This window comes from Schistocerca cancellata, chromosome 2 (assembly GCF_023864275.1).
Source record: "Schistocerca cancellata isolate TAMUIC-IGC-003103 chromosome 2, iqSchCanc2.1, whole genome shotgun sequence".
Lineage (NCBI taxonomy): Eukaryota > Metazoa > Arthropoda > Insecta > Orthoptera > Acrididae > Schistocerca > Schistocerca cancellata.
In genome coordinates this window covers 1,018,295,772-1,018,320,633 of record NC_064627.1, presented here as the reverse complement: position 1 = coordinate 1,018,320,633, position 24,862 = coordinate 1,018,295,772, and the positions used below count along the sequence as shown (strand labels likewise).

At 44.0% G+C, this 24,862-nt stretch overlaps 1 protein-coding gene across 1 annotated transcript in view; it reads left to right on the top strand.

Moving 5' to 3' along the window:
• Positions 1-23,382: 23,382 nt before the first annotated feature.
• LOC126160634 (extracellular serine/threonine protein CG31145-like) overlaps positions 23,383-24,862 on the top strand; it is a 224,883-nt gene continuing 223,403 nt past the window's right edge. Inside the window, exons 1-2 of the mRNA XM_049916918.1 lie at positions 23,383-23,462; positions 23,576-23,700. Of these exons, the coding sequence (XP_049772875.1) occupies positions 23,383-23,462; positions 23,576-23,700 (205 nt within the window). The remainder of the gene's footprint in view (positions 23,463-23,575; positions 23,701-24,862) is intronic.

Here is a 24,862-nt window from a genome sequence, read left to right as displayed (position 1 = left end):
AAGATTTTCCTGTAGGAGAGTTAATACCGCTCCGTGTGTGCGGTGGGAGTGAAGGAGGGGGATGGGGGAGATAGAAAAAAATGGTTCAAATGGCTCTGAGCACTATGGGACTTAACAGCTGAGATCATCAGTCCCCTAGAACTTAGAACTACTTAAACCTAACTAACCTAAGGATATCACACACATCCATGCCCGAGGCAGGATTCGAACCTGCGACCGTAGCAGTCGCGCGGTTCCGGACTGCAGCGCCTAGAACCGCGTGGCCACCGCTGTCGGCAGGGGGAGATAGATAGAGAGAGAGAGAAGTTAAAAGTGCGTAGTTACTCCGTCCGTAACTAGAATTCTACTCTTCACAATTTGATTTAATTAAGAACACACGTCATCCTGTAGGTCAAAGTTCACTAGTGTTCACTTTCTAAGGTAGATGAACGTTGAGACCGGATATCGATGCTTGGCATTAATCTAAGAGTCTGCAACGGTGCGCCATCTGCGGAATATATGGCAGTTCCCACGAGTAGCTCGCGGCTCAATTCATGCAATTAATTTCCTCAGTTAATGACTTAATTACCAATTCTGTTAGGCTCTATAAATTTGCTCTGTTAATTATAACTGCGAGATAATTATCTTCTTAAATTTAATGTGGACCATTTAAATCTGAGTTTAGGAATTGCATCATCCAATATACAGCTTTGTTTATTTTCATTCTGACAATCGATTACAGTCAGTCTGACTACCCTCGGGCCACAAAAAAGACGTATTTCAGTTTGTATCTCAAGATGAAAGTAATTAATCGGAATCTTGAAAAGTGCTGATTAGGTATAACTTAAGATATTACTAATCATCTACGTCTGTAAGCTCTTCATCAGTGTGGCATATTGTCTGTAGTTGCCTTATAATTCTTGAGGGGATATTCGTTCTGTCGTTGCAACAAAAAAAAATTTGTGTATATTTTTTCACGAGACGCGTTTCGATTTATTGAGGTAAAGCGTCATCAGTGGCCTCAATTAAGTTATTCATATTTTGATTAGCTTTAAGATCGAAAAATTATGAACGAACTGTTTTCCTATCTTAAAGCAAATCATAATATAAATAACTTAATTAGAGACCACTGATGGTGCTTTACCTCAAAAAAAAAAACGAAACGCGTCTGGTGAGAAAAAAACACGCGTTGTTTGTAGTTGCAACGACGGAACGAAAACACCCTCAAGAATCTACATCTGCGTTCCAGTGAAAATTCACAGGAAGATAAGCGTAATGAATGAGGCATATTCAAAGAGTAGGTGTACTAGTTTTTTCATACTTTTTTAGAAAAAAGTATTTGAAGAACGTTACAGGATACTGTTAATTGTTAATACACTCGTTGAGCGTTTTCACACATAGTCGCCATCCCGTTCATAGCATGTAGCGAGCCGCGGCACTAGCTTCTTTATGTCCTCCTCGAAGAACTCACTTGCCAGCTCGTTCCCCCCTTCAAAACATCTTTCTGCTCCTGCTTGAAAATTTGATTCTATTCATGTGTGCCTTCACTGAGGTAATAATATTATAATATGAAGGCTAAAAGTCAAGGGAATACGGGGGACGGTTCAAAACATCGTAACCAGATGACCGTTTTGAACATGGCAACCGTATATAAGTCTCAATGGAGAAATGACACAGCCAGACCGCTCCAAATAATTGTTTAGTCAATATGCTAAACAATTATTTGGAATGGTCTTCTCGCAATGTAGCTTTACGAGTTTCTGATGAAAAGATCCTTAGAGGTGCCTCAACCTAGGTCAATGTGCTAAACAATTATCTGCAACCGGTTGGCTCTGTTATTTCTGCGTTGTGTCTAGCCAAATGCCGGCCAGGGTGGCCGAGCGGTTCTAGGCACTTCAGTCTGGAACCGCACGACCGCTACGGTCGCAGGTTCGAATCCTGCCTTGGGCATGGATGTATGTGATGTCCTTAGGTTAGTTAGGTTAACGTAGTTCTAGGTTCTAGGGGACTGATGACCTCAGATGTTAAGTCCCAAAGTGCTCAGAGCCATTTGTACCATTTTTTTGTCTAGCCAAATGAGTCCGACAGCACCCTGGTGGCTAAGACTGTGTGAGGACGGACGTTGTCGTCTCACAGCCACACGTCTCTCGTCAGTATTCCCATCCTTTTGTGCTGAATGCTCCTTCTGAGTTTTTCTTAGGGTCTCACAATATCGTTGTACATCGATGATCTTCCCTGAGGTATAATTTCGACCACGATGATGCCTTTTCGGTCCTAAAATAATGAGGCCATGTTTTTTTGTCCGAAATTGTGCTATTGAATTTTTTGGCAAATGGGAAATTGGTGTTACGCCGCTGTAAGACTATCTTCTGTCTCAGGCGTGTAATGAACCACCGATGTTTCATCTCTAGTCACACTAGAGCTCAGAAAATCCTCACCTCCAATTCAAGTCTCTCGAGAAACTTGCGGACGCTACTGACCCTATTTTTCTTGTGCTACTCTGTTAGTTGTTTTGGGACCCATCTTGGGCACAGTTTTCGATATCCCAACATTTCTGTGAGTGTCTCGTGTGAGAGAGTTCTGGAGACTTGTGGAAACATTACAGAAATTTCATTCACTGTCAGTCGGCTTTCACGAACAGTTTCCTCCATTTTTTGCACCAACTCATCAGTCCAAATGTAATTACTTCCACTCCTCTGGTCGTCATGAACATTTGAACTGCCTCCACTAAACTCCCTACACCACTTAAACACTTCCATTTTGACCCGCGAAAAACTTTCGGTAGATGTCATTCCTTCGGCAAGAAGGAAGCAGATCACAGTATGTGGCTAGCACTTGACGGGATTTCTTACCGACATCTTTCACGCAGCTACTCACTACTGCATGAGTTTAGGTACTGCCGTGTTCTTGCAACGCTCGCTCTACCGCTCAGTGTTACCAACCCTAAAAAAACCGCAGCCCATTTTGGCCACATCACACTTACTTTCTGAACATATCTCGTATTCTCCGACGCAGATAACATCTTCCAGCAGATAACTGTCCGTGTCACAAGGCCAGAATCGTGCTACAGTAGTTCAGGGAAACGATAGTGAACTCACGTTGATGTTTTCGCCTGACCTGAATCCAATGGAACACATCTGGACCGCTATAGTGCGCTAGTTCCTCGTTCACAAACCACCGGTCCGTAATTCATGGCAATTGTATATCTGTGCGTAGACATCTGAGCCGCATACCTCCGGAAATCTACCATCGACTTGTTGAATCTAAGCCACGCAGAATCGCTGCTGTAGTGCGTTCCAAACACATTATTAAACAGGTTGTGTTATGTTTTGATTCGTCGGTGTAGAACGAATTGTGAGAAATAGACTCCTCGACCTCTTTGAGGATGTGTACTTTAAAATGGTATAAAATACTACAAGGTGGATGCAGGAACAATGGTAACCGAGGGGACTACGACAAGTATAAAAGTTCGTATACTCCACAAACTAGGTAAAGAGACAGTAGTGACGTATCTGAATGAGGAACTTCAAACATTTAGTTTTCGACATGGGCGTCTAGAAAAACTGTAATCCATGTTTAAAAGAACAACTGACTATGTACTGGAGAATTATGATCCCACTAGAGTATTTCTTGATGGAAGATACTGTCCATGGGATATTGAACATGCACTGGACTCATATGAACCGCTAGAATACTGCTCGATGGAATAAATCGTCCATGGGACACAGTCACTCTGAAGAAACTTCTAAAGAAACCGAGACTACAATCATAAAAGTTTTATATGACACATGCGCAGCCTACGATGGCCCGTGGGACTGATTCACATACCTGCATGAACTCGCGGACCGCCTTGTCTCACGATTTCAGAGCAGTTTTCCTGGCGCACAAAGGCAGAACTGTGGCGTTCGTAGCCGGCCCTCGTGACCGAGCGGCTCTAGCCGCTACAGTCTGCAACCGCTATGGTCGCAGGTTCGAATCCTGCCGCGGGCATGGATGTGTGTGAGTCCTTAGGTTACTTAGGTTTAACTAGTTCTAAGTTCTAGGGCACTGATGACCTCAGAAGTCAAGTCCCATAGTGCTCAGAGCCTTTTTTGTAGCATCCGTGACGTTATACACTCCTGGAAATGGAAAAAAGAACACATTGACACCGGTGTGTCAGACCCACCATACTTGCTCCGGACACTGCGAGAGGGCTGTACAAGCAATAATCACACGCACGGCACAGCGGACACACCAGGAACCGCGGTGTTGGCCGTCGAATGGCGCTAGCTGCGCAGCATTTGTACCCCGCCGCCGTCAGTGTCAGCCAGTTTGCCGTGGCATACGGAGCTCCATCGCAGTCTTTAACACTGGTAGCATGCCGCGACAGCGTGGACGTGAACCGTATGTGCAGTTGACGGACTTTGAGCGAGGGCGTATAGTGGGCATGCGGGAGGCCGGGTGGACGTACCGCCGAATTGCTCAACACGTGGGGCGTGAGGTCTCCACAGTACATCGATGTTGTCGCCAGTGGTCGGCGGAAGGTGCACGTGCCCGTCGACCTGGGACCGGACCGCAGCGACGCACGGATGCACGCCAAGACCGTAGGATCCTACGCAGTGCCGTAGGGGACCGCACCGCCACTTCCCAGCAAATTAGGGACACTGTTGCTCCTGGGGTATCGGCGAGGACCATTCGCAACCGTCTCCATGAAGCTGGGCTACGGTCCCGCACACCGTAAGGCCGTCTTCCGCTCACGCCCCAACATCGTGCAGCCCGCCTCCAGTGGTGTCGCGACAGGCGTGAATGGAGGGACGAATGGAGACGTGTCGTCTTCAGCGATGAGAGTCGCTTCTGCCTTGGTGCCAATGATGGTCGTATGCGTGTTTGGCGCCGTGCAGGTGAGCGCCACAATCAGGACTGCATACGACCGAGGCACACAGGGCCAACACCCGGCATCATGGTGTGGGGAGCGATCTCCTACACTGGCCGTACACCACTGGTGATCGTCGAGGGGACACTGAATAGTGCACGGTACATCCAAACCGTCATCGAACCCATCGTTCTACCATTCCTAGACCGGCAAGGGAACTTGCTGTTCCAACAGGACAATGCACGTCCTCATGTATCCCGTGCCACCCAACGTGCTCTAGAAGGTGTAAGTCAACTACCCTGGCCAGCAAGATCTCCGGATCTGTCCCCCATTGAGCATGTTTGGGACTGGATGAAGCGTCGTCTCACGCGGTCTGCACGTCCAGCACGAACGCTGGTCCAACTGAGGCGCCAGGTGGAAATGGCATGGCAAGCCGTTCCACAGGACTACATCCAGCATCTCTACGATCGTCTCCATGGGAGAATAGCAGCCTGCATTGCTGCGAAAGGTGGATATACACTGTACTAGTGCCGACATTGTGCATGCTCTGTTGCCTGTGTCTATGTGCCTGTGGTTCTGTCAGTGTGATCATGTGATGTATCTGACCCCAGGAATGTGTCATTAAAGTTTCCCCTTCCTGGGACAATGAACTCACGGTGTTCTTATTTCAATTTCCAGGAGTTTAGTTTATGATGTAACGCACAGATATGAATGGTATCCCTTTCCCGACTCGCATTTTATGTTGAAACTGTCTTCGAATATTTATATTTATTTACGCATCTTTATTTAAGGTTCAATAACAACTTTAAATATGGAATGGTTCTACCAAGAAGTAACGGAAGAAATCATAAATACGCGTTTTCAGTTACGAAGTATTACAATTGCAACGCTGTTAGTAAGGAAACAATGTTCACAAACACATCAGTAAATTTAAACATCTGAAGGTGGACGCCAGGCATCTTGAAATGTCACCATGAAAAAATAAACGCCTGTAAAAGTAACTGCTTGCAATTAACCCATTATAAATTACTTTCAGTTGCGACAGTTGCACTGTTCTAATAGAACCACAAAGGAATACGAGAAAGAATAGGAAAGCAAAATGCGGCCTTGAGATATGCAAGCCGGCCGTTGTGGCCGAGCGGTTCAAGGCGCTTCAGTCCGGAACCGCGCTGCTGTTACGCTCGCAGGTTGGAATCCTGCCTCGGGCATGGGTGTTTGTGATGTCCTCAGGTTAGTTAGGTTTAAGTAATTAGGGCACTGATGACCTCAGATGTTAAGTCCCATAGCGCTCAGAGCCGTTTGAACCATTTGAGATATGCAATCCCAGTCGACAAGCAGTTACAAGTAACTCTGCGATTTTTGGCCACAGGCAGGTCATCAAAGATCATGAAATTTAGTGTGTTAGTATTCACAAATACTCTTAGCAAGCATTTTTTAAATATTTGTCCAAAAATCGTTTTGATGCCTTGTCATACAACCATGGGTTGACTCTGTAACTGTAAATGAATTAAGCCATCATTTCTTCGTTAATTTAAAAAAGTTTAAAAGTCTAAATTGCTTGGTCATAGCATACATCGGCTGTATCGTACAGAAACCAAGTTTACGGAAGCTAGTTTCACTGGTCTGAGTTACGAGCTGCAAGTGGGCGATCAAAGTGTCGGCGGAAATACCCAAAATGCGTCCCGGGCGGAGTACAACGCTGGCCGGATTGAAACCAGACACGAAACGTATGCGGCCCAAGGGCCGCCGGTTGCTCATCCGTGTTTTCTTCGAATATATAACACGCGTCTGAACCTGGGTTATCTAAACTAATCAGACGTCTGAAGCTGGGTTGTACATGAAGTTCCGTTCTTTAAAGTCCCAGACGTAGAGGTGAGTTACTGATGTTTCTAAATCAACTGCCTCAGTCTTTAAGTGGCTTTGAAACATACCAAACGCTTTTGGCTTTTCCTCTCTCGTTTAGCTTCTTTAATTGCCCTCTGAGTGAGGGGTTGGGGGGGTGGGGGGGAGGAACGGATCGATATGAAGGTGATCTGGTAGCAAGGGCTGTAATTACTCTTTGCTCGAATTAATCAGGTGTCGAATCTTGCTACATTCGCTAATTTCCAAGATCTGTTGGTGGTCATTTTTTTGTGGGAGATGTGTGTGAGACAGAGGTGCTGCGCACGGTTGAGTCCTGGGTTCCAAGAAGGTCGGGCCCAGTTGACAATAGCGGTGGACGGGGGCGCTCGATTGGAAAGCGGCCTTCGGCTTTCTCTCGCACAGAGGAGCGGCAGCGAGGATTGCGTGGAATCTGTCACCTGGACCCAGTGACGTTTTGGCCAGAGCGGATGGGAGTTGTATTGTTGTGTTCCTTGAATCGCAGGTCTGCGATAACGGGGTTCAAGCCAATCTGGCGCCGCACGTACACCCTGTATATTGCTAAATACTTAGACTTCCCATGCAGCAGTATTCCCAGATGTGCTTCAAAGGAGCAAGCTGATTGGCGGACGTAAGTGCGCTTGCTGATATAACAAGGCGTCTCTAGTTTATGGCGGCAAGCCTCTCAACTGGAGTAGGATTTTTTCGTGGTGTTTGGAGGGGATGCGTGTGGCGGGATTTTACGCTCGTGATGGACGCTAAGATGCGCGACTGACCACTATCGGCGACCATATCCGTCGGTAGTGTCGACGCATTCTAATTTTTTCCGAGTTTGTGCAGAGAAACGTTTTTCTCAGGGACACTACTCCGGACCGCAGGAGAGAAAAGACGGAAAGCACACACCGGAGACTGGTCGAGCATAGCTCGGTTTGTATGTCGTCTATTGTCGGAACATCACCCAGCGCCACAGCTCTTCGGTGTGGTCAGCAGTCCTCATTGCAGACTGCAGTGCAGCTGATCGCTGACAGTTGATCCCACACGAATCGAGCACAGCGTTTGGTTAAGTACTTGACAGCTCCAGCAATGTAGAGACTCAGTCATTTTGACTCCCCTGACAAAGTGCCTGCCCACACAGCGCTCACAGCAGATCTACTTTATATGACTATATGCCCGAAGGAACAGACAGCACATATTCAATTAATTTGATAGGCCTAGCTGGGCAATGAATAATCTTCTTCAGTGGTGATGCACAAATACGTCCGACCTCCTGTGGGAATCTCGGAAGAACGAATGTAGAGGAAATGGACAGGGGCTGCATATAGGTGGCACTATACGGGAGCTTGGATTGGCCGTAAGGCGAGCCGAGATAGTCCGTGCAGTTGTGATAACACTGTGTCTCGGATGACACAGTGGTTACCGCACCTGCCTGGTAAGCAGGTGATCGCAGGTTCGAATCCCGGTCCGGTTCACATTTTCAACTCATCGCCGCCGATTCCGCGTAATGTCCCAATACAGCTGACTGCAGTGATCTCTCCTCACTCCTTTCTTCCCCTCTCCACCTTCAATTTACATATAAGGTCTGCTTTCCATGTGGGATTCTGCTACTCGATCACTGTACCACAAGTTGGCGAATTCGCAGTCTGTTAGGATAATCAGCCCACTCACATTTGAGGAAAGGGAACTATAATCATTTGACAGGCGCCCACTTCAACTTTACCAGCTAGTTGTTCAGAGAAATTTGTTGGACTTATCACGTTCTGGAATAGTCATGTATTGTCATGATATCTGAAGGCTCGATTCATTTATGCCTTACATCAATAATGCTCATCTCTCACTACCGTTACCGTAAATTATAGAACCATTATAGGATATCCTGTACTTGAGCACATTTTTGGGAGAAATTATTCAATATATTGTAAACCATGTAAAGGGGGTCAACCCATGAATTGTCATCAAAGACAGAGCCAAATATACTTTTACGCATTCTGCCCACCTTGCCCGTGATAAGGGCTGGTGTATATCTTCACATTGAGATTCAGGTGTTGTTCAGATTTCGGGACTAACCTCGCCACCGGGCAGCTTTCAGTTTCACCCCTCGACGTTCTAAGCTCGGTCGTGTGTTTTCCCGCCGGTATCATAGGTATCGAATCGTCACACAAAAAGCGTACCGGATATCTTCGTTATCTCATTTTCAATTAATCTTACAAAGTTATTTGTAGTGGGACGTCTAGTAAACGGAAAACAAAAGCTGCAACATTGCGCAGGGCCACACTGTCTGCACGCAAATTGCGGAGCACCCAAGTAAATGGACGATAGAGCACGTAATGAAGAGAGGAGCGCTATTTCGTGAGCGAGTCGTTTGCATAATGAAAATTTTAATGGTAATGGCGTAACTCTTATCTGGTGTTAAGCGTCGGTGCTATGTGACGTAAACTCTGCTCTCGGCCGTTAAACGCGCCATTATGGCCGCACAAGAGCCACGGAGTCGACGAGGTGGGCAAAAAATACGACAGTACGAGGTAGCAATTTACGTTCGTGGCGGAAAGGTCCGACGAAAAAAAGAGGGATTGAGGTAAGCAGGGCAAATGGTCGTACGTGGGTGTGAAAGTTGCCAATATAAGGCGCTAGGGCTGCACAGATGACATGCACAGAACGCTTACTTAGCTTGCATTTATCACGAATCTCCCGCCCAGCGACTGGAAAAAAGCGTAGATGACTCCTGTATATAAGAAGGGCAAAAGAATGGTCCCTCAAAATTACAGACCAATACCCCTAACATCGGTTTTCTGCAGAAGCCTTGAACGTATTCTCTGTTCGAATATAATAAATTTTCTCGAGCCTGAGCTTATGTCCACGAATTCGCACGGTTTTAGAAAGTGTCGCTCATGCGAAACTCTGCTTGCGCTTTTCTCACGTTATGCACTACGAACTATGGATGAAGTTCAACAGGTATATGCCATATTTCTAGATTTCCGGAAAGCATTTGACCCGGTACCACACTGCAGACTGTTAACGAAGAAACGAACCTATGGAATAAGTTCACAGATGTGTGAGTAGTAGAACCCGGTGCGTTGTATTCGACGGCAGTGTTAATCAAAGACAAGGGTATTGTCAGAGGTGTCGCAGGGAAGTGTGGTAGGACCGCGGTTATTTTCTGTATACATAAATGACGCTGAGCACAGTTTGACGTACTACTCCACACTGATGTTAGTGTTCTGACAGAGTTATTCCGTAACGTGTTAGAAGGTGAAAATATGATAAAAACGTCGGGGGCGATTTATTTATTTATTCTCGAGTCAGAAACATACAGATACACAGATTGACAGTCAAATCAATAAATAGGTAAATAAGACTGGGAAATTACTAGTGACGAAAATTGTTTTTTGTTACTATGATCCATAAAGTCGTCTTTGGGTGCTGGTGACATGATAACCGAACGTTGTGTTGAGTCTTCAGTTCTTCCACTTTCTCCTTGCTTTTCTCCCAATGAGTGACCTTCTGTTCTTCCAAACATTACAGCTCCTTCTAGTGAGTCTCCCCTGATGTGTCCAAGGTACTTTAATTTCAATCTGCAGTAATTTCGTCTCCAAAGATGTTAACAACTATATCGCCTAGCTGGAATAGCAGCACTCTCTGCACTTAGAGAAGTGTCACTGATGAATGAGAGACTTAAAGTAGAGCAGAGCACCAGGAATAGCTTTCTCTGATCGTCTAAGAAGCTTACTGTGCTTTCCGGGAAGACGAGGCTGAAACCGAGAACTCTTTGATCCAGGAGGTGGGTGACAACAGCTGTGCAACTGCCTTCCATGGACACAGCGAAAGCTGGTTGCTATGAAAGTCGCTCAACACAGTGCTATCTGGAATGGGATGATCTCACGTTAGGAAGAAAAAATGAGGATCTAATTTCGATGACATGTACCATGAATGCAGACAAAATCAAATAACAAATAACCTGCTTCAGTGCCTTCTGTGGCCAACGTTCTGGACCGAGGATGAATATTTTCGTGCTATTCCGGTGGTTGCGAAAACATGTGATATTGGGGCTTTAAACTCTCTGCGGGTGGCAAACTATTATCACATCATACAATGAAGGCGCTCACGACTGGAAGTCTTAGCTATTATGCTCACATCAGAATTAGGTTACTTAGAGATTAAGAAGCGTTTGAGGCTAGCAGTGATATTCCTATATGAAGTAATTACTTTTAACTATTTTATGTATGTTTCGAGGGTGAACGATATTATTTATTATTATTTATTTCATTAACAGTACAGAATAACCCACCACCTTCATAAGGTGGGTCAGATGACACTAAATCTAATAACTGAGACTTCTTATTGTTACTATCTTATTGTTATGCAGTTGTTAATGCTATTATAAATAACATAAAGAACATAATATATAATAGTTTCTCCAAGACTACAGACAATGTAATGCCTTAAGATTCTTAAAGTGGATCTATATAAGTTGTTTCTGCCTAGTTGAGGAGAATATAATTCATGATTTATATTTTATGTCCCATGTCACCATCATTATTTAAAATCTATATAGATATTAGCCTTAGAACATGGTCTCGTGAATGTAATAGTATGGGATTAGAAATAAGAGATGGAGTTTACCTACATCATTTATTATTTGCTGATGATCAAGTAGTCGTAGCACAAGATGGGGAGGATGCTAACTATATGTGCAATCAACTAGCAGTAGCATACAAAACTTAGGGGTTGAAGATTAATTACCAAAAAACAGAATACTTGACTAATTGAAGGAAAGAAAATCAAAAAGATAAACACTTTCTGTTATTTAGGATCCATTTTAGAATTCGAGGGAAAATCAGAGTCAGAAATCAATAAAAGAATTAGTAGCGGACGGAGGGTCATTGGGATGCTCAACTCAGTCTTATGGAGCAGGAATGTAATGAGCAGAACTAAAAAACTAATATACAAATCCATATTAGAGAGTGTGGTTCTGTATGGAACGGAGACCTGGACAATTAATATGAAGCACATTAAAAAATTACAAGCTCTAGAGATGGACTTTTGGAGAAGATCGGCAAGAATCTCCAGGAAAGAAAAGATAAGGAACACTGAAGTAATAAGGAGAATGGAAATAAAAGAAAGAATATATGACGTAATGGATAGGAAGAAATTACAGTGGTACGGGCATATACGACGAATGGAGAAAACCAGAATACCAAAATTGATACTGGAGTGGGAACCGGAGGGGAGAAGAAGAAGAGGACGACCTATGACAACCTGGCTCCAAAATGTACAGCACACAATGAGGAGAATGGGTGCAGAGGAAGAGGACACACAAGATCGAAACACCTGGAGAAATATTTTGAGATTATAGTTTAAGAACGTTTATTGTTTGTATTGTAATTTCCAAGTAAATTATTATGTTGGAGATAAGCCTCTGTAATGAGGAAAAGCTCAAAATAATAATAATAATAATAAATAATATTTTATGTAATGAAAACGTCAAAAAATAAAAAATAAAGGAGGATAAAATAAAAATTAAATTCATAAATTCATAAATTTAATTCATAAGTTAGTAATCTTCGTCAAGACGGCGAAGCCGTTTTTGCTAAATTTGAACGGACTACCTGGTCTGTCGTGAAGTCATCAGGCGCCGACGCAGCCCGCAAAACACCTCTGCCTGACGGGATGCAGCGAGCACAGTCCCTGCGAGTCAGCGGTTGCAGTAGAGAGAGCCAAGAAATTGCAGTTCGGCCCGCAGAGTGCATTCGTGTACACCTGACGTGAGAACTGGTGACGTGTACAATGTAGATAGGGATCGCTCCTGCTGCGGATATTTTACTGCATCCGCCGCGTCACATGTAGTCAATCTAATGCAAGTATGCCTCCGCCAGGAGAGTATTTAGGACCACGCCGAACCCAATCCAGGCAGTTCCATCGCAGCTAGTCAACTGATGTTTTCTGCTACAGCCCCAGCACTGCCTACAACCGCACTCTAACCCCACCTGCAATGGATAGCGCTAAGTTCGGCGACGTCCTCGTGGGAACTGTTGATTGCATTCGTTATTGTCAGACTTTTCCTATGAGAGTGAAGGGTCTTTTATACCGGACTTGTCGCAATCTTAAGTTTCATTCTCTTCAGATTTACGCCTCCCAGCGAGAGTATGGACTTGGATATATTCGAGTTCTCAATAAAATGAGAGGTTTCAATCATATCATAGAGAATATCTTTGGGTGTTCCAGTAATAGGACTGTATTATTAAGCATTCAGTGTATTTCCCGTTTAGTCTAAGATTTTCTTCCAGTTTACTGACTTTTTGGACTTTATCTGTGTTGAGTTTCAGCATCGGTTGATGGAGACCATTTGTGTTCAGATTAGGAAAATCGTTTTGTTAATAAATTGAGACAGCACTTAATTCTTATGTTTTCTTGTGGCAATGTTCGGAGCCGGGAACACTTCCCTTTCATACATGAATTCACCAGAGAGGCGGTTCTGGCCGTTAGAAGAAGTCAGTGTCTGGCAACTTACCGTAGCTCAAGAGCCTGTCCAAACCTGTGCAAATGATCAAAGTTATGTTGGCTACGAAACGTAGAGCCTTCTGCGCAGAAGGTCGTTTTCTTCGAATCCCGAGGTTTTAAATAACATCTACAGTATTGGAGCAGCCGTCCGTTGTGACCGAGCGGTTCTAGGCGCTTCCGTCCGGAACTGCGCTGCTGCTGCGGTCACAGGTTCGAATCCTGCCTCGAGCATGGATGTGTGTGATGTCCTTAGCTTAGTTAGGTTTAAGTGGTTCTAAGTCCGAGGGCTGATGACCTCAGATGTTAAGTCACACAGTGAAAAAAGAAAAAAAAAAGAGTATTGGAGCCATGAGTTGTTCTGCCGTAAAGACGCGATTTCTTGATTAGGTCAGTCTGCATACCACATGGTACTGCTGTCTAAGTGATAAACAGTTTAACTGAGTGCCACAGGTACTAGAAGGTCTATGAAAGGGTGTTAGTCGGAAAAACAGTTAATGATCTTATTTTTCGCTTATTCCGACAATCAGATCATCCAGAATTACGATGGAAACTTGTCATTACGATCGCATCCGGATCACCTGCGCTTCCATGCTGCCGCTAAGGCGATCTACCGCATTCTGCTACGCATGTACCATCGTTAGACAGTACCTCTTTCGCTCTCCCTCAATTATATGTTTTCATTTCTTCATTTTGTATTTAAGCTCTGATTAATTACGCTTGTGGGTTTTTTTATTGACCAAGAGTTGTCCCCAAGCCCACTAAAATCTCTCCAGGCACTTTTACCCCCTTTTTCAGTGTCTTTTTAACTTTTTCAGTTGTGTGCGATTCATTATTAATGCATGTGTGGGTATTTTATCAAAATATATAAACACGGATATACAAAAGTTTTGCATCACTCCTTTATCTCGAAATTCATTGAACAGAAAACAAAAACTGTCTCGGAAGCATGCGTATACAGTCACTTACAGCACGTCCACGTCACCAGATCAAAAAAGCAAAGATGTGTGTAACGACAAAATCGTGTGTTTCCTAAGGGGCGTTTTTCACAGCACTCCTGAGGAAGGTCAATCCGTCCCCTTGCTCGAATGTAGGCTTGAATCCATCGTGGCGTACAATCGATGAGCTCATCAAACCTTTTTCAATGCTTTTCTGTAAATCAGTATTTCTTAACCTCCTTTTTTAATGGCAGTACCCTTTTAATTGACTTTCTAAAACACTGAACCGTTAAAAAAGCAATCCTTCAACACTTTTCAGTTCACAGGAATAATAAATAAATAACTGAAGTGTGATATCGGCAGAGGGGTAGAGACGGCGGTCTTATTTTGGTTTAATAAATACAAAATTTTTAAAAGTAAAATCTTTTAATACCTACACGCAATGTTCCTATCACAATTAAAGTTCGATAACTAGTTTCGGTTGCTATCTGCAAACACGTTCAGACCTGTATCATGTATAGGAAACAACGTAAGAAAATTATGTGCAGTCAAGTAGAACACAAAAACACCTGAGAGAAAAAAAAATGGGGAGGCAATTCAATTCTAGATGTAAAAGTGAACATCTGACAAAGCCATTTAACAGTGTAGTACAAACTTTGTTAATGCTTATCAGATAATATACCGTTCAAAATAAGAAAAGACGATGAATAAGCATTGGAAGTCATCGTTAGCTGTAGTCATGCAACAATATGCATTCGTAAGTACCAAAACAATAACAGTACGTGGTAGAAAATGTCACTGTGAGCAAGTCAGGTTGTAGACCTGTCGAAAGAATTACAGACCAGAAATCTCAAAAAGCTTACTCTGCATCTGCTTTCCAATGTTTACTCACCATCTTTTCATATTTCGAACGGTATGTTATCTCATAAGCATTAGCATAGTTTATTCTAAACTATTAAATGGCTTTGTCAAATGTTCAGTTTTACTTCTAGAACTGGGTCCTCGTTACTTTTGCTCACGTGTAGCACAATATATTTGTATTCTACTTGATTGTACGTAATTTCCTTGGGCTATATTTCGTACATGTGTTACTGATATGAAGATGGTTGCAGATAGCAACCGAAACTAGTTATCGAACGTTAACTGTGATAGGAAAATTGCGTCCTGGGCATTAAAAGCTTTTACTTTTTAAAATTTTTTATTTAATAAATAAATAAATAAATGATACTATTGTATATTACAGACAGATGAACATATAGAGTGATACAGGACAGTACGCAAAACATAAGTATCAATGTGTAAGTGCGAGAATGGTTCTGACTACCACTTTATATTCAGGAGCCAGTTGACGTCACAGTTAGCTGCGCAGGTGGTATTTTTTGTTCCCTTGAGGGTGGTTTCTTCCATTACGTGTGTTGTCTATGATTTTACAAAGATTATCGAATAATCTAAATCAGAACTATTGATAAAAATAGACTATTTTCGTAACTCTAGGACGAATACTGTATAGAGTTACCAAAATGGTATACCCTTAGCCGAAAACAATAAGGCTATAACAACGAAGGTCATTTCCGTAATTATGAGTGGCGAGCCTTGTTCTCAGAAACTGTTATAAGTGGCGTCTGCGTCTCCTTAGATTGTTGTTTTGGTTGGTTTGGGGAAGGAGACCAGACTGCGTGGTCATCAGTCTCATCAGATTAGGGAAGGATTGGGAAGGAAGTCGGCCGTGCCCTTTCAGAGGAACCATCCCGGCATTTGCCTGCAGTGATTTAGGGAAATCACGGAAAACCTAAATCAGGATGGCCGGACGCGCGATTGAACCGTCGTCCTCCCGAATGTGAGTCCAGTGTCTAACCACTGCGCCACCCCGCTAGGTATCTCCTTAGAGTTGACACGACTCGGTGGTGATGGTTGTCCCAGTCGGTATGACGTGAAACGGCGTCCGTCGCTCACAACGCCACCCTATAACTAGTAGAAAAACACAAACTCCTCGCGTGGTTTGCTCATATTTCAGATACCGTATTTAGTGATTAATGTCAATATTTCGATAGAGCAGCGCGTCAGAATTTCTAAGCCGCTCTGCTTCTTCACCGACAAACGCGGCAATTGCACCACTCGATGACGCGATGACTCCCTTGACCTGAAATGATGGCCACCAGTTTTATTTTGTTGTGAGTCCACGACAGACTTCCACCTTGCGCGAGCTGGCCAACTGTAGTCCTTCTTTTTATTATGCCCGCTTAGATAATGGATGTCGAATATTAACAATATAAAGTCTTGAATCTTCAATTCATCGCCTAAGTCGTGGCCACATTAAGGAATTGCGAGGATGTTAATCCAATAAATTGTTATTCCGTCGTCAAGACGTCACTACGTAGCGTGTTCAATAACTACACGACGTAATTCCAGAGATAACATATACTTAAGCAATGTTCAGAATGCGTCGTAATCTTGAGGCAAATCGATGACTGTTCACTGTTAAATAACCATGAATTCACTTTTCACTTCATAATATTCTAATAGTCAATTAATTGTCACTAACAAACGTGATAATGTCTACTCAGTTACGTAGGCGACACGAAGAATTAAAGTTTGAATCCAATTTTATTGTTCCTTCTAATTAATTGTCCCTACGCTGAGCACGCACACCGATTTCTCACTCAGGGATTTGCTTCCCTTTGTATCACTAATCCTGTCGTTGAGTCAACTTCTGTGCAATTGTGCGTTATTCGTGTCTGCGTTTGTCTGTTACCTACGAGAGACTAGTAATTGTTTTTCTGTCGGCGATCTTTCTTTTTCAATGTCCTTGAATGTTCGTGCTTATTTAGTGTCACGAAGGCTAAGTCCCATCACAAATCTCACACGATTTAATTTAGTCGCGAATCTCCGTATCCCGTTATCTTGCTAACGGTAAAGACGAATTTGCTTTAGTATGACTTCTGAATAATACTTCAGTCTATATCGCAAAACTTTCAAACTTCCGGTTAGCTTAAAACAATCTAGTAGCGTTTACATGCATGCTACTATCGCAATAGTACTAGAGAGCGACTAGATAGCAACTGAAGCTAACATTTGCATTTCCGAGTTACACTGTAGTCACATCGAACTTCATTTTCAATGTGCCTAAACTCTCTTCTATGGTAAATGTTACCTTTGGCCAAATTACCATCTTGGCTTTAACCATCGTTATTAATTATTTTGCAATTATTTCTTTAATATTTTTGTGGCGTATCCTATCACATTCTTTCATTCAGTCTCTATTTCATGATAAATATTATTATTCACATGACATTCCTGTTGATAAAATTATCACAAGTGTAAATTTTGGCCGCGCGGGATTAGCCGAGCTGTCTGCTGTCATGGACTGTGCGGCTGGTCCCGGCGGAGGTTCGAGTCCTCCCTCGGGCACGGGTGTGTGTGTTTGTCCTTAGGATAATTTAGATTAAGTAGTGTGTATCCTTAGGGACTGATGACCTTAGCAGTTAAGTCCCATAAGATTTCACACAGATTTGAACATTTTTTTGTAAATTTTGTCGTCATTAGATGCCGTCACTGTCAGGATGACTAATTTTCCTACATCTTTTAGAACAAAGGCTTGTTTATTAGGATTTCTGTAATTGGGGTGTCATAAATACAAACGATGCTTCCAAAAGCACAAAATGGCCTACAAGATACGTTTTATTAGCAAACAGGACATCACAGCGGCTATAGTGACAGTTAGAAATTAACGTACAAATAATAGTTCGCCGTAGATATGTATTGCTTTTTTGCCAGATTCAAGTTACAGACGAGAGCACCTTCAGATATTCATTGCCCTGACGGCGAAAAGTTAAAACATTCAAAGCACCACTTGTCAACGCAACGTGGTGTGAGTTGTGCAGCGCGGTTCCAGCAATTCGGATGTCATGTGAATTCTCGAGCAGCATGTTTCTTTGCGTATTGCTGCTACATCTGGAGCGCGGAAAATTGGAGCTTTCCCCGGAGAGGAGGAAAATCCCCGCCGAGGCCCTTCCCCGGCAACCACTCCAGGTTACGCCGGCGGCCGCCCTGCTTTCCCGATATTATTTCCTTCTTTAACTGCCAGAGAAGTGGAGGTTTGTTTTCAGGAATTGGACGCCGAGTGGTCTCGAGGGCTACCCTCCCACCCTCGCCCCACCCCCTTTCTTTTCCTTCCCCTCACCAAATGCACAACTTCCCCCTCCACTCTCGCCCTCGCTGCGTAATTACTCCTCAAACAAAAGCGCAGGGGGACCTGGGACCCGCGACGGGAAATTATTAGGAATGTCAGCTTTTACCGCCGAGTCGACTGGAAATTATTTCGCGGTAATTGTTTTCTTTCACTTACCGCACAGAGCTGCCGGCCGTTGTCTGCCGCCAGATGTACTTGTGAGTCGGTCTGAATTACTTGGCCCCCATTACGAAGGCAAGCGCCTAGAGTGCACCCGCACGCCCGAGGACCAATTCCGGGCGCTGCAGTTCTGAATAACGACGTCTCTGAGTTTTCTGTGTATTGGAGCGCCAAGTCGAGGAAGTAGTATTAGCGTGTGTTGTTCCATATTGTTTTGTAAAGCTCCGCATTGTGCTGCGCAATAGAAATCTGTCTACAATTGGTACATTTTTTTAAAAAATTCTTTCTTTTCACTGAGAAAATATCTAACAATTACCGCACTCTGTTCCTGTTCTCCTTTGAAACCTTCTCCAGATCTACCCCAACAACTTCTTTACGTCGTCATTCGATCCACTGGTTTAATGCTATCTCCCATCATCTCCATTACTGTGTTAATCCTTTCATCTCAAAATAGATGCTACGCTAAGCATCCTTTCTCTAAGATGACCTTAGTTGTTTTACAGTTTTTAAAGGTATGTAAAATTCGTCTTTGCAATTACTAAAAACGCTTAATTATATTACCACATCACTCTTGGTTTCTTAATTTAAAACGTCGTCAGTAATCTTGAGTGAAATACACAGGGCGTCTCAAAATTATCTTCACAACTTTTATCATGTGTATTTCAGAAATAGGTGCGGTATGCAGCATAATGTTCACGCAAACCTAGAGTTTCAGTAGCCATTTCAAAGCAATGTGTGCGCCATCTATAGCACACAGAATATCTGAAAGATATTCCAGTTCCTCCCAGTTCCTCATTAACTTTTCTATTCAAATTGATGGTTCAAATGGCTCTAAGCACTATGGGACTTAACATCTGAGGTCATCAGTCCCCTAGTCTTAGAACTACTTAAACCTAACTAACCTAACGACATCACACACATCCATGCCCGAGGCAGGATTCGAACCTGCAACCACAGCAGCAGCGCGCTTCCGGACTGAAGCGCCTAGAACCGCTCCGCCACAGCGGCCGGCAACTTTTCTATTGCTGCTGTGATGAGAGCTCGCTGTTCCTGTAGGTCTTGCATCGGCGTCTGGTAGAGAGCGTCCTCCATATATCCAAAAGAAAAAAAAACCTAATGCGTCTATGTCTGGTGACTTTTGCAAGGAAAAACGGTTTCAACACACTGTAATGAATCAGACCCCACCACACATTTACCTTTGGACTGGCGTGCACAATTTTCATGCTGAAGTCGGGGATTCTGAGAGCATCGTATGGTCACACTGAGTCGGTTTACCTTTCCGGACACAAGAAAGCAATCTTCGTCCATGATATCACTTTTTTGAGATAGCGTTGGTCATCGGCGATGCGACTCAGAATCTCAGTTGCGGAAGCTCTGCGCTTTGGCCTGTCATTCATGTTGAAGCGCACGCAGCATTTGCACCATGTACGCATGAAGCTTGCACTCCCTGCACTGTGTTTGGTGAGGTGGTAACTGGAACTGTCGAGACGCTTGACAGACTGGTTTGGTTGAGCTCGCATCTGTATCCCTTGTGCTCGGACACCCAGAATTCGTGACACTTCCGGATTCCTTGAACCTCATGTACCACTGTCGGCTGGTCGGACGTGATTGGGGTGTGCTTCTGTAACATTTCCAAAAATTCCGCTGTACCTGGTTGTCAGATTTGGTCTCTGTCAACGATCTCACACACTGTGCCATCTGCTGGGAGGGTGGTCTTTCTCCTGAATAACTAATCTGCAAAAAGAAAAAAGTCTTTAGGTATGCGTGAACATTATGCACAAACAACACCTTTCTACAAATCCTATTTCCGAAATGAACGTGATCAAAGATGTAAAGATCGTTTTAGAACGCCTTGTATTTCAATTTTAGTTTGCTTGCTAAGTCAAGAAATCACACGTCAATATCTTTAGTAACGAACTTTTTTTAGATATCTAGCTCTGCCTTTGCCACTGCTAAAAGTGCCTGTTTATGTTATTATACAAATTTCGTTTTTTTTTTTTCGTTAATATAACGTTCTCGGTCCTGAGCTTCGATTTTGTGAATGAAAAGTTTATATCGGTTGTCAATGCATTGTTCTGGGTGAAATTAAGACTAAAATACTAAATTTAAGAAATTGGTACAAATCAGACTTTTAATACATGTCCAAAGGGAATACTAAATAGTCATAAAATAACCGAAATACGTGCCGCGCTCTGAAAACGCAAAATTAAACAGCTGAAAACTATAAAAGCACAGCCACTGTAATGTGAAAATACAGGTCGTCCTTGAATGTAACCCATTTTTACTTCGAAGAAAATACATCGCTGTATTGCTGTGATGAAATAAATAGTCGCTTAATCGATTGTATGAAGTAGTATAATATTACAGCATATTCTGAATGCATTGTAGTACAAAATTACTACAAAAAAACATAAATTACCTTTACTTCTCGAAGACATGCTGACACTGCGATAAACAGCTTTGTTCGAGCAGATGCTACCATCTACAGGGAACGTGCAGAAAACGTAATCAAGTGATTCACAGGAAAAGTGCATTTCAGAATGAGGCACAGCTCAGAAATGTTCAAATGTGTGTGAAATCTTATGGGACTTAACTGCTAAGGTCATCAGTCCCGAAGCTTACACACTACGTAACCTAAATTACACTAAGGACAAACACACACATCCATGCCCGGGGGAGGATTCGAACCTCCGCCAGGATCAGCCGCACAGTCCATGACTGCAGCGCCCAAGACCGCTCTGCTAAACCCGCGCGGCGAGGCACAGCTAGAAAAATTTTTTTGGAATTAAACATAACTGTAAGTTTGGTTTACTTCTTAGATGTAAAAACCACACGATAATATCCTTCGTAAAAAATTACTTTTAGATACAGATACCAAATCAAAATTGTAGTCCGCAGCTCGTGGTCGTGCGGTTGCGTTCTCGATTCCCGCGCCCGGGTCCCCGGGTTCGATTCCCGGCGGCGTCAGGGATTTTCTCTGCCTCGTGATGACTGGGTGTTGTGTGATGTCCTTAGGTTAGTTAGGTTTAGGTAGTTCTAAGTTCTATGGGACTGATGACCATAGCTGTTAAGTCCCATAGTGCTCAGAGCCGTTTTCAAAATTGTAAATATGTTTCATTCTAGACCACTGACGATATCCTAAATCCTTAAAACCAAACGCTTGTGACAATCTAAATACGACCTTCCTTTTTACTTGAAATTCCTGATGTTAAAACGTTTCACAAACATTCGTCGCATGTTCTAGTCTTTGTTTACTCCTATTGAAGTTAAGGAACTGTGCTACTCAGGCAGCAAAATAACACATGATGGTCGGAGCAAGAAGGACATAAGAAGCTGACTATGAATGGCATAAAGGGCACTCCTGGCCAAGAAAAGTCTACTAGTCTCAAACTTAATTTGAGGAGGAAATTTGTGAGAATGTGCGTTTGGAGCACAGCATTTAATGCCAGTGAAACATAGACTCTGCGAAAAGAAGAGAATCGGAGCATTTGAGATGCGCTGTAACAGAAGGAAGTTGAAAATTGGGTGAGGAGGTTCTTCGGAGAATCGACGAGGAAAAGAATATTAGAGAACACCAGAAGAACTATGTCGTCTGCGAACCATGTTATTTCACATTTTTATCATCTTTCGACATCTTCTGTCCCATGTAGAACTTGTAACCTGTGGTTGTTGTGTCGGAAAACAGTAGGAGACAAAAAGGCGACATCACAAATTTAATTCCGACTCGAAGACATCGTCTAATGGTCAGATTGGTTACATTGAGTGCTTTCTAAAAGACAAGAAATATAGTTTCGACTCTTGACCCGGCAACGTCCATATTTGTCACGACATTTCACTGGATACTCACTATTATCCGGCTGTCAGACGTCAGACGTCGCCACTGTACCGCAGTACGCAGCCAGATACATTTAACATCTGGCCGTTTGCAAGGAAATTCTCGACAATGCTTGTGTCTGGCTACGGAAACATGTTAAAGTAAAGGAGATTTGTATCTACATCTACTCATCTACATTTATAGTCCGCAAGCCACCCAACGGTGTGTGGCGGAGGGCACTTTACGTGCCACTGTCATTACCTCCCTTTCCTGTTCCTGTCGCGTATGGTTCGCGGGAAGAACGACTGTCTGAAAGCCCCCGTGCGCGCTCGAATCTCTCTAATTTTACATTCGTGATCTCCTCGGGAGGCATAAGTAGGGGGAAACAATATATTCGATACCTCATCCAGAAACGCACCCTCTCGAAACCTGGCGAGCAAGCTACACCGCGATGCAGAGCGCCTCTCTTGCAGAGTCTGCCACTTGAGTTTGCTAAACATCTCCATAACGCTATCACGCTTACCAAATAACCCTGTGACGAAACGCGCCGCCCTTCTTTGGATCTTCTTTATCTCCTCCGTCAACCCGATCTGGTACGGATCCCACACTGATGAGCAATACTCAAGTATAGGTCGAACGAGTGTTTTGTACGCCACCTGCTTTGTTGATGGACTACATTTTCTGTGGACTCTCCCAATGAATCTGAACCTGGTACCCGCCTTACCAACAATTAATTTTATGTGATCATTCCACTTGAGATCGTTCCGCACGCATATGGTTCAAATGGCTCTGAGCACTATGGGACTCAACTGCTGTGGTCATAAGTCCCCTAGAACTTAGAACTACTTAAACCTAACTAACCTAAGGACAGCACACAACACGCAGCCATCACGAGGCAGAGAAAATCCATGACCCCGTCGGGAATCGAACCCGGGAACCCGGGCGTGGGAAGCGAGAACGCTACCGCACATTCCGCACGCATACTCCCAGATATTTTACAGAGGTAACTTGCTATCAGTGTTTGTTTCGCTATCATATAATCATACAATAAAGGATCCTTCTTTCTATGTATTCGCAATACATTACATTTATCTATGTTATGTATGCGACTTGTGGCTGCTTCACAGTCTGGTTTTCTACGGCCGTTGTTCTCCCTGCAGCCCTGTCTGAGCTTGCTACGTATTGCTATGTTTTGCTCTTTCCGACAGAGCTGCACGTAGCGTTATTTTCCGATGGTTGTGACGGAATACAAATGCGGCGTCTAACCGCCTGTCTGTTGCTTGTGTTTGCAGGAAGAACCTGACGTCACTGGAGCGCTTCCACCGGCGCATCTCGCAGCACGAACTATACCGCGCGGGGGACCCCGTGATCGAAGACGTGCTGCGCGACCTCGCCACGCAGCGCATCGTGCACGTCAGTGAGTACCGCCCGACACGCGTCCACTGAGCCCGGTCCTCGCTGCAATTAGTATCTCATTGTGATGGTGACCCTCACTCTCTCAGTCGATTAATAGCCATCACAAACCAGCTCATTGTGACTGCAACTCTCACTGTCTTACTCCACAAAAAAACATTTTAAGTACCGTAATTATTAAGCTGTAAACTAAACCTTCTCCCAAGCTTTATAACTATTAGATAAAACGTATCCGAACAGTTTATTAGTGGAAATCAATATCGGGTGTTTTAAAGTGGCTTAATTACACTCCTGGAAATTGAAATAAGAACACCGTGAATTCATTGTCCCAGGAAGGGGAAACTTTATTGACACATTCCTGGGGTCAGATACATCACATGATCACACTGACAGAACCACAGGCACATAGACACAGGCAACAGAGCATGCACAATGTCGGCACTAGTACAGTGTATATCCACCTTTCGCAGCAATGCAGGCTGCTATTCTCCCATGGAGACGATCGTAGAGATGCTGGATGTAGTCCTGTGGAACGGCTTGCCATGCCATTTCCACCTGGCGCCTCAGTTGGACCAGCGTTCGTGCTGGACGTGCAGACCGCGTGAGACGACGCTTCATCCAGTCCCAAACATGCTCAATGGGGGACAGATCCGGAGATCTTGCTGGCCAGGGTAGTTGACTTACACCTTCTAGAACACGTTGGGTGGCACGGGATACATGCGGACGTGCATTGTCCTGTTGGAACAGCAAGTTCCCTTGCCGGTCTAGGAATGGTAGAACGATGGGTTCGATGACGGTTTAGACGTACCGTGCACTATTCAGTGTCCCCTCGACGATCACCAGTGGTGTACGGCCAGTGTAGGAGATCGCTCCCCACACCATGATGCCGGGTGTTGGCCCTGTGTGCCTCGGTCGTATGCAGTCCTGATTGTGGCGCTCACCTGCACGGCGCCAAACACGCATACGACCATCATTGGCACCAAGGCAGAAGCGACTCTCATCGCTGAAGACGACACGTCTCCATTCGTCCCTCCATTCACGCCTGTCGCGACACCACTGGAGGCGGGCTGCACGATGTTGGGGCGTGAGCGGAAGACGGCCTAACGGTGTGCGGGACCGTAGCCCAGCTTCATGGAGACGGTTGCGAATGGTCCTCGCCGATACCC